This window comes from Paroedura picta, chromosome 4, assembly GCF_049243985.1.
Source record: "Paroedura picta isolate Pp20150507F chromosome 4, Ppicta_v3.0, whole genome shotgun sequence".
Classification (NCBI taxonomy): Eukaryota; Metazoa; Chordata; class Lepidosauria; order Squamata; family Gekkonidae; genus Paroedura; species Paroedura picta.
The window spans coordinates 13,424,466-13,435,232 of record NC_135372.1 but is presented as its reverse complement, the minus strand read 5'-3'; the positions used below and the strand labels follow the sequence as shown (position 1 = coordinate 13,435,232).

The 10,767-nt window shown below is 49.2% G+C and overlaps 1 protein-coding gene across 5 annotated transcripts in view; it reads right to left on the bottom strand.

Annotated features, from left to right (window-relative positions):
• Window positions 1-605: 605 nt before the first annotated feature.
• Window positions 606-10,767, bottom strand: part of SH3GL1 (SH3 domain containing GRB2 like 1, endophilin A2) — a 62,934-nt gene continuing 52,772 nt past the window's right edge. For 2 of the 5 annotated variants that reach the window (XM_077331977.1, XM_077331975.1), the window contains exons 9-11: window positions 10,029-10,153; window positions 7,871-7,927; window positions 606-4,707 (exon numbers count right to left, since the gene is read on the bottom strand). In XM_077331977.1, coding sequence (XP_077188092.1) covers window positions 4,511-4,707; window positions 7,871-7,927; window positions 10,029-10,153 — 379 coding nt within the window. In that variant the 3' untranslated portion in view covers window positions 606-4,510. The remainder of the gene's footprint in view (window positions 4,708-7,870; window positions 7,928-10,028; window positions 10,154-10,767) is intronic. The other 3 variants (XR_013229942.1, XM_077331978.1, XM_077331979.1) reach the window with 3 other exon arrangements.

Genomic DNA, 10,767 nt, shown 5'->3' with positions numbered 1-10,767 from the left:
AAGCTTTGTCATATTTGCAGTATGTTCTTAAGCATTCAAAGCACTTATGTCATTTTTGCAGTTCCGTACAACAAGCTTGCAGGGTAGACAAGGATGAATGATCTTCACCTCGCAGTTAGGGCCAACCAAGGTTTGAGAGAGAACGACTTATGGTAAAGGAGGGACTTGAACCAGAGGTATGTCCCACTGTCATGCTACGGCCACTAAGTGCCCAATTAAACTTGGCTCGTGCACACTTTCCAGGAGCATGGATTGTTCTAAGTACTGACTCGCAAAGGAGGAAGCTTGCTGCTTCTCTGCATGAGTCACCACTGTAGCGCCACCACTTTTCCCTTGCTAATAATCCCCCAACTCCACCCCCCCCCCCACAATGCTGCAATTCAGAATTGGCAAATGCAGCTGCCTGGTGGACCTCTGTATGGGTTTTCGCAACTTAAGATGGCACAGTGGGAACAGCAACTCATGCAGAAGGGCAGGTTCCTCTGAAACAGGAATGCTTACTTTACAATGCAAAAGTTTCCACTCCAAGGTTCCGTAGAAGGTTAAAATGAAGATTGTATCCTTCCTTTGTGGATTGATTAAAAAAAATTACTCCAAACACTTGCTAACATTTAATACTTTTTTATTTCAAGGATACAAGTTTTTTTTTTCCTTTTTATTCCAAAAGAAAAAATAAGGGGGGGGGGCCATAAACAAGAGGGAAAAACATTTTCAATACACTGCCCAGACTAAGAAAAAGATCCATTTTACTCCAAATGCACCAGCTGCCAAAAGTTACATCCTGGCATGACACTGCTACTGGTTAGAGAAAGTATGTACAAGCCGCCCCTCCCCAAACACAGAGTTTCCCCCCTCCTGTGGTACTCGTAGGTGCAAAATGTGTGCGTGTGTGGGGGGAGAATTGCTTACAAATGCTAAGGAACTGAATCTTCCAGCAACCTCTTCCTCCAATAAACATGGCGAGGCCTGCAGAGAGTGTTTTTAGTAAGGGCTTTTTTTTTGGGGGGGGGGGAGAAGGGAAGCCACATGACCATTACAGCCACACAACACCTTGGGTCATGTGGAGTGGAGTGGGAAGGAAGTGGAACATATATACCACCAAGATATTTCTACATGGATGATCTGGGGAGAGGGGAGGGGGACTGCCAAAAAGATACTGAGTTTTGAAAGCAAGCTTGTTTTAAAGCAGCATTTCGGAAACATTTGCAGGCAAAAGAATCAGAATGGCTTCTTCCCCACCAGGGCTGGGTAAAGACAAAAAAATAATTAATTACAATGAAATATTATTTTTAGATATAGGTACATTGTATATAAATATTGTAGGTGTCTCAATACTGGGGTTACAGGTACAGGTGGGGATTCCATTGGGAAGGGAAATCAGGAAAAGGTGGATACGGAACGATCTGCGGGCCTCACAATTTCCTGTAAGCCTCACAATTTCCTGTCCTCCCCACCCACCCCTTTTATAAAATGCCAGGTCTCCGCATTAAAAAGCCTGGTAGAAAACTAGTATCTCCCCGGCGCTCAAAAGCAAGTGGCACAGAAGGACATCTTTTGAGCTATAGGAAAAGATGTGTCAGTAGAGCAAGACACTCATCCATCCCCCAAAATCAAGCCACCCCCCCCCCCCCCCCGCTCCAGGAATGGGGGAGTCGAAAGGCCAAAGGCAGGACTCCATCTTGGAATACCTCCCAAATCAAGTGTTTGATCCCACTGCCTGCAGTGAGAGAACGTAAAGGTACTTGCTTGGGGGGCAGGGTGTGTGTGTGTGTGGGGGGGGGAATACATCTTTTTATCGCTGGAAGGACTATAAGGCCAGCTGTGTCTAGTCCACTAAAATAATTCTGCAGATCTCGCTCGCCCACAAACCCCAACTCCAGGCTGAATCTGGAAGAAAGGGGATCTCTGTGGGGGGTGCAAAGAAGTATTTAAGTGCTTCAGATCCCTGATGCCACACGGCTTCGGAAGTCAGTGCTGGTTGGGAATCTCGGGTGGGGAAGGGATTCAGTTTCCAAATAGATGCTTCTGTGTACAGATCTCTCTCTCTCACGTTAAGAAACAGCGGGATCAGCCCTATTGGCCTATGTTTTCAATACCTGTGCAAAGACCACGGTTGGCGGATGGGGTATGAACAAATGTTAAACAGCTGACAGGGCACTACGTTTTTGCATGGGTGGGGGGCTAGAAAGACCTCCCTGCAAGTAGAAAACTCCCCTCAGGGAGAAAGGACAAAGGAGGATCTTTTCCCTGACATAGTGGCTTTCTGCAGGCATGGAGAAAGGAAGAACTGACAAATGCATACCACTCGTAATGCAAAATGGCACACTCCGGAGGATCTAAGCATATGTTGGCTCTGATGGATGAGGATTCGGTCCCAGGTCAAGATTTCCAAATAGACCGTGTCGAGGTAACAAATGGACTTAAGCATTTCACCTCCATCTTGCTGCCTGCTGAAGTGAACAGGGGTCCCAACAATACAGCGGGGGATGGCGTCATCTCACTTGAAAGGGAAGGGACGTCCTGAGACGGACCCCGAGCAACAGGTCCGGAAACTTTCAGGACCCCAGCTGGAATGTATTGGTGCTCTTGTTCATGTTTTCTTTGCCCATGCAGCAGCCTGCCTCTATGTTCCCTTAGGACAGGGGGGAGGGGCAAACTGTGGCTCTCCAGATGCCCATGGACTACGATTCCCATGATCCCCTGCCAGCACATGCTGGCAGGGGCTCATGGGAATTGTAGTCTATGGGCATCTGGAGAGCCACAGTTTGGTCACCTCTGCCCTAAGGGGATGTAGGCACAAAGCACGAGCTGCTCAACAGCCCAACTGTTGAGGACAATTTTGCACTGGGGGCTCGTTCCTTGTGGGAAGTGGTAGCAAACCAGGTTTGACCCATTTTGTAAAGGTAAAATTAATCTTACAGTGTTGTTGAATGGGTCCGGTTTGGAGACGGGGAACAAAGGTGTGGATGGAATTATTGGGGGGGGGAGGTGCTCCTCCTCTGGGGACAGGAACCCCGGTTTTAAAGAAAATCGAGACAAGGCACGTTGAACCAGGACGAGCGGGGGGACTCTGGCCAAGCTGATGGCCTCTTTTGAGGGGCAAAGGATTCAGGTTCTAAAGCAAGAGGAAGTGCCAGAACACGAGGGGCCAGGATTTTCAAAGGGTCACTGCAGGGGGCACGACAAGGATGCTGATCTGAAGAGCCCCCCTGAGCACGTTGCCACCAGGCCTGGCACCTCCGTAGGAACCTGATCGTTCCGTGTGGCTGCTGGTGCCCCATTCTTTGCAAGCCCAGCATGGGGGATAAGACCACAATACTGGCTGCCAACTGAAGTAGGGAGACAGTAGAGGCAGGAATAGAGAAGGGGCTCAGAGGCCAATGATCGAGGGGTCCCCGAAAGGATTCCTCATGTCCCCTTCCAAGAGGACTCCCGCTTGGTCTCCAAACACTCATCTTGGGATCAAGTTCTCACATGAGTGGGTCGGCCCGAATCTGCAGAGCAAATTTTCGTCCACATTACAAAAAAAATGTCCCCTGTGCGCAGAATACCCGAATGTCAGGATCGAAGACTCTAGCTTTACTTTTCGCCTGACAACATTTAAAACAAAAATTGTGGGGAATCATTTTTGGTGCAAAAAGGCATTCAGCGCTGCAAATCCCTATCTGAGGAAGGTCTGAAACGGTACGGCCCAGAATGTGGGAGAGAATAACAACTCAGTCCCTTCTTTTGAATATAAATGCACATCCGTTTCCCTATAAGAATTCTTCTAGGTATATGTATAATCTGAAAGAGGCGGGGGAAAGCAAATCAAAACACAAATCCAGGACGGCTGCAACTGCTTCTACCCGCCGAGGTGGCAGAAGTCAGAGAAATTCTCTGGTAGTGTTGAATGCACTCCACAGTAAGTTCAGAAATCTACCCTGTGCTTTTGGGACCTGCAGGCTGGCCTTGCAAACGGCAGGTCCCATGCACACCCCCAACGAGAACCCGCAAACCGAGCTCTGCTTCCAGCTCCGGCAGCATGCTTTATGGGGGCGGGATGGAGAAGGACCCCCAAAAAATCATCACCGAGCTCTGCTTCCAGCTCCGGCAGCATGCTTTATGGGGGCGGGATGGAGAAGGACCCCCCAAAAATCATCATCAACGAAAAACAAGAGGCACACAATGGACAAGTGCGGGCCCTATTTGGCTTGACATCTCTATCCAAGCCCCCCGAAATGGGGACGACCGGGGAGATGCACGGGGTTAGACTTAACCTCGCCTATGTTTCGTTCCCCCCCACCCCACCCACCCCACCTGTTCCCTTCCACCAAGTCTTGTGCCGATACAGTGAAGTCTTCTGTTTCCACTGGCTGGACGGGGAAAAAATTAGTGTCAGGTTACCACTCGGAATGTAAAGAAGGAAGTCCAGAACTTCCACGTCCGCTCCTGCAAGCATTCTCGGTGTCGCAGAAGGCGAGACTGGAGGTTGAAAACCCGGAACCGGAAGCCGAGCGAGATGGCCGCCTCACTGAGGTAGGGGGACCAGCACTTCCACGTAGTTGAGCGGGAAGAAGCCCGACTGGCCGTTGATCATACCCTCGTACCAGTTCTCATCGATCTGATTGGTCAGCGTGATGATGTCGCCCTCTTTGAAGCCCAACTCCCCGTCGTTCTCGGGCTCAAAATCGTACAGCGCCTTGCAGCAGGGCTGGTCGAGATGAGCTGCAAAGGAAGGCGAGGGACAAAGAGTGAGGCTGTGCCCGCACCGTTGCCAAGACCCGGATTTTCCTCTGCTGTGGGACTCATCCAGGTTGGCTTTGGGTAGAGTTTGTAAGCCTGTTTAGGCCCAAGTTCATCTGGGCCTTGACTTCAGAACTGGGATGGAGTGACACCCCCCCCCCCCGAAGCAGGCCTCATTCCTGGGTTGAGAGGTCTAGCAGTTAGAGCAGTTCCTCAGTGGAATAGGCTTCTTCGGGAGGTTGTGGGTTCTCCTTCTTTGGAGGTTTTGAAGCAGAGGCTAGATAGACATTGGACACAAAGGCTGATTCTGGGTACTTAGGCAGATGGTGAGTGGGTGGGCAGAAGGGATTGTGTCTGAGCTTGGCTTTCGTGGCCCTTTCTTGCATGCCCAGGGAAATGCCAATCACCACTTTAGGGTCGGGAGGCATATTTCCTCCAGGCCAGACTGGCCAGAAATTCTGGGGGCTTTGTTTGCTCGGGGGGGGGGGGGGTCATCATCTGGCCTTGGAATTGGGATCACTGTGTGTGGGCAGGTAGTTGTGAATTTCCTGCATTCTGCAGTGGGTTGGACTAGATAGCCCTGGAGGTACGTTCCAACTCTATGATTCTCTGATTCTCCTGCTTTCTCAGAGAAGTGCAGGTGGACATTACCTCTTGGGTGTTTGGCCTGGGAGGTGAGATAGCTTCTGGGACTATGAAACCCCTGAAATGTGTTGATAGTAGAGAATGGCATAAACAAGAAACCTGTGGAATTTTATGGCACCTATGTCCAAAGTCATGGCTGGCACCTGGTCCAGGTCCCCGCCCCATCACTGCCTGAACCAGAAATGCCGTTGTTTTTTATGGCCCAAATTCAAATCCCACTCTGCCATGGAAATTGGCTAGGTGCTCCAGAGACACTCTCAGCCTAGCCAAATGCACATGGGGATAAAAATGGAGGAGAGTGATTAATTAATTAATTAACTATTCCGTCGTTTCTCAGACTGAGGGTGGATATGTGAGCCGCCCTGGGGTCTCCTTTGGAGACTAAGGTGATGCACAAATGAACAATGACAACAATGATTAAGGATTGTCATGGGCTGCTGCTCTTAATTACACACCATTATATAAAAGGACAGCGTGCTGGAACAATCTTGAAAGTACGGAAAGCTTGAATAAGGTCAAGCCAAATAAGGTCTTCACAGCAGTTCACCTTCACAAACTCTTGGTTCATTTTATTCCCATTTTAAAAAGGTAAAGATATCCCCTGTGCAAGCACCGGGTCATGTCTGACCCTTGGGGTGACGCCCTCCAGCGTTTTCTTGGCAGACTCTACGGGGTGGTTTGCCAGTGCCTTCCCCAGTCATTACCGTTTACCCCCCAGCAAGCTGGGTACTCATTTTAGCGACCTCGGAAGGATGGAAGGCTGAGTCAACCTTGAGCTGGCTGCTGGGATTGAACTCCCAGCCTCATGGGCAGAGCTTTCAGACTGCATGTCTGCTGCCTTACCACTCTGTGCCACAAGAGGCTCTTAACATTAAAACAGCCTTAAAACATTTTCAAAACATGACCATTAAACAGTTGTCTGGTCATGATTGACTGCATTGGGCAGTTCTCCAGAGACCTCTAAGGGGAGGTCTGGTAAAGACAAACAGGTGTGTGCCCCCCCCCCCCGAGCCTTCACATCTTTACCGACCTCGGAAGGATGGAAGGCTGAGTCAACCTTGAGCCGGCTGCAAGGATTGAACTCCCAACCTCATGGGCAGACAGCTTCAGACAGCATGTCGCTGCCTTACCACTCTGCGCCACAAGAGGCAGAAATTTACAGAGCAGAAATTGGGGCAGAGAATGCTTCTCCAAGATACCAACGCTGGCTGTTGTTTCGTTGTGTTGACTCGGGGTAGTCAAACTGCAACCCTCCAGATGTCCATGGACTACAATTCCCATAACCCCCTGTCTGTAAATGCCAGCGAATGCTGGCAGGGGCTCATGGGAACTATCGTCCATGGACTTCTGGAGGGCCGCAGTTTGACTACCCCTAACCACATCTACAGCCAGACAGGTGGAGGGGGTGTTTAAAATTAAAACAGAGCTTTTATTTCTCCTGAGAACCCGCTTGGTATAGTAGTTAGGAGCACTGACTTCTATTCCAGAGAGCTGGGTTTGATTCCCCGCTCCTCTTCCACGTACAGCTAGCTGGGTTACCCGAAACCAGTAGAGGACCGAGTATCCATGTGGGGTAAGGTTTAGTACATAGTCATGGGCAATTCCCTCAAGTCAGTCCGAGTGTGACCCCTGGCACAGTTACAGTGGACTTAGAAGGACATAAAACTTTAAGACTGGACTCTCAATCCCAGATCATATGATGATATAAGCGGGAGACGGGGGGGAGAGTCTCAGTATATAGAAAGGTAGTAGACCAGAGAACTATTTTCTCTTCCATGCTGGATTTCTCGGTATTAGAAGTTCTGACAACAGAAAGCAATCGAGTACACTGTCCCCTTGGATCCTCAGATCTCAGAAACTGCCTAAGGAGGTGGTGAGCTCCCCCTCATTGGCAGTCCTCAAGCAGCAGCTGGACAGATACTTATCCTGGATGCATTGAGCAGGGGGCTGGACTAGATGGCCCCTTCCAGCTCTCTGATTCTATGATGCAGTTTCTTGCCTTGACAACCCTTCTGGGGTTATCACAAGTCTGATGCCACTCGATGGCATTTTCTACCACCACATGGCATGGCCTTGAATTCTAACACCTTCATGCTGCCTTAAGGGAATCTGTGCCAAGACAAAGGTTCTTCAAAACTGACTCTGCTTCTTTTGGTCACCAGTATTTGGCCCCAGGATTCTGAGATCACCACCGGCATGATCTAATTTCTTCAAGTCCAATTGCTATAGAAAACCTTCTTTTAAAAGGTCCAAAGATTAACTGGATGCTTAAATCTACAGGCGTTCATGCATGAATGCACAGAAAAAAAAGCCCACACACAAGAGCCTATACAAGCACGGGTCTTCCTGGAACTTAAAAAGTTAATAACAGCAAAAGAAAATCTAGCAACATAAACTATTAGCTTAAGGAAAAGGGTGGAAGAGGGAAGGGGAGAAAGGGGAGAGCCAGTGGTGCATGCCAGGGTGCGGAAAAGGAGTCAAGGCAGGGGAAGGAACTCACAAAAATTCCGGCTGGGGGTCCGGGATGGTTTTTCGGATCGGAAAGAGGAGGAAGCTGCTTTCAAAAGAAAAATAAAGACAGACATGCTTTTATTTTTTTAAAAAGACAACATTTAAGTAAACCAATCTTGACAAGACATAACAGGGAGAGAGGCAGGGTGGAGGTCAGTTAGTTAGGAGTCATGTGGAGTAGCATTAGGGACCCCCACGGCAGGTGTGGTACGGCACAGGAAATGGGGCGGCATAAAAAGGAAGGGAGAAAGGGAACTCCCTGCCCCCCACTTGGAACAGCCCCCAGAGGTGACAGATGCATAAATGTGGCTTTCTAGCCTTTCAGGACCTATATCTGCAAATGCTGCAGGGAAAATGAAGGGCAAAATCTCCCTCCCCACCATGTTATGACAATTTTTTAAAGTAGCCCCAGCAAATGTTCTTAAATTGTAAAGAGGTTCCCCTTAAATATTAGGAAGCATTTTCTGACGGTGAGGGCTGTTTGTTGATGGAATAGGCTGCCTTGGAGGGTGGTGGAGTCTCCTGTCTTTGAGGTTTTTGGGAGGACATTGGATGAGCACCTTTTTAAAGTCCCCAAGAGGGGTAGGACTGGATGGCCCTAGGTGGTCTCTTCCAGCTCTCTGCGATTCTGATTTTTAATTTATTTTTTGCTATTTAAATCTTGATTCTACCTCAGAGCTGGGGGTGTGAGCTGAAATTCATCCCCCCTTCCCATCTGAACTGAGGGTCAGATCAGAACCAATGGTTTGAAATTAATTCAAAAGAATATTTGGCTAAATATATGGAAGACATTCCTGAAAGTTAGAGTGGTTCCTCAGTGGAACAGGCTTCCTCAGGAGGTGGTGGGTTCTCAGTCTTTATGCAGAGGCTAGAGAGCCATTGGACAGAAATGCTGATTCTGTGAACTTAGGCAGATGGTGAGTGGGTGGGCAGAAGGGGCTGTGTCTGAGCTTGGCTCTTGTGGCCCTTTCCTGCATGCCCAGGGAAATGCCGATCGTCACTTTGAGATCGGGAGGAAAATTTCCTACAGGCCAGATTGGCTGCTGGGTAGAAGCAGCAATCAGGTCTGGCCGAAAATCCTCAGCCTTGGAGAACTGGTCTGCTGGTGCTCAGTTCAAACAAGGGGTATCTTTGCATCCCTTCCCTCACCTCTTCCAGTATGCTTCAGGGGCCAAAAATGACTGTCAAGAAAAGAAACTTTCTTGTGCCCCACAGCATCGTCCCCTTGCCCTTTGTGGCCCAGCTGCTCTGCCTGGCAACAGGTCCCCAAAGGTCGCAGTGAGGAAATGTGTTTTGGTTTCTGCAATCTGAGATCCTTAATCGGGAGATACTGTGGATTGAACTGGGGGGGGGGGGTGTCTTTTGCATGCAAAGCAGGAGCTTGACTGCTGAGCCACAACAGCTGCAAATTCCCCTGGAATGTGTCAATGTGCAAGGCTCCCATACTGGGAAGAGGGCAGGTTAACTTTGCCAGGGCCCTATGTCCCAGGCCACGAGCCCCATACCACAAATAGACTGTCATTTCAGATAAAAGAATCCCCCCTATAACTAGCTAGGGGCCAAGCCCATTGCATTCAGGGATACAACGGATGCTAGATTATGAGGCGTGGGGTGGAAGATCTCTTAGAACAGCCTCCCTCTCTGCCAGGACCTGGAAAGGCTGCAGGCAGCTGTTAGGGAACTCATCAGCAAGGGCAGGTCTCACACAGCAGGGATCTGCGGCCTCCGAGCCTCAGAGGGAAGTGGAAGGGGGAGGGGGTGGTCAGGGGTGGGGGTGGAAGGTGACCGACTGGTCGCTGGACAGACAGGCAAGTCAGTTGGAGGAGGAGGAGGCACTCAGGGCGGGACAGCCTGAAATTGGGGGGGGGGGGGGAAGCTGCTACAAATAGTGGAACTCTGTCCAGATGGCACAGGTGCCCTCTCTAGTGTTGGGTCCAAAATCCTCCGTCCACCAGCCCTTCCCTAAACTTACGACTGACATCTACAGTACTTTATCGGTCCAACCTACTCGTGGAGGCATCTTTGGCATGCCTGTTCTTTAGGCTCTGACACAGGCTGCAGGCCAGTCCTTTAGGGGCACTGTTCAGACCGCCCCCCTCCCCACAATCCGCATTATGAAACCAACTATGCTCCTGAGCCATCCTTACTTGTGACTTTGGGGGTAGGGTTGCAGGAAAAGCCTCCGTTGGATTGGTCGGACTCTCCGAATTCATACGACTCTCGGGGCTTTGGCTTATACTCCCGCCTGGGGCGAGAAGATGCCTCCATCACCCTGCGGGAGAGGAAGCAGGTGTCAGTGGAAAGAATCAGCTTTGCAAAGCAACATCGACATGGGAATCTGAATTATAAACCATCCCGACCTCAGAAGATGCTGCGACAGAATTTGAAATGATGGTGGTACAAAATAAACCTCCTGTGCGAGGTCAAATATATGTGGTTATAAAAATCTGAGAGTGAGCAGATCAAAAATTGTACGGTGAAGTGGATGCAAAAAACCTGAATCACAGTGTTTCCCTTGGTGAATGGCAACAATTATGGGTGAGGGGGACATGTCAAACCTAAGAAATGTCAAGCTCTGGAAGAAAATTGGAATGAAATGTTTTATTGATGGTATGTAATACCTAAAGGAATTAGTAGAATGGCGTATGAACATGATGGCCATTGTTGGAGAAATTGTGAACCAATGGGCTCTTTTTATCCTAGGTGATGGTGACGTGAGAGAATTAATTTGGACCGGTGCTCATGCCATTTTGGAGAAGATGCTGGAGATTAAATTTCCCATGTATTCCGATGGAAGCAGCTGGACTTACCTAAGATGACTGATTGGTTAGACAAAATTCTGATACAACGGTAAAAACAATATTTAAAAAACCCAGAAAAGATAAA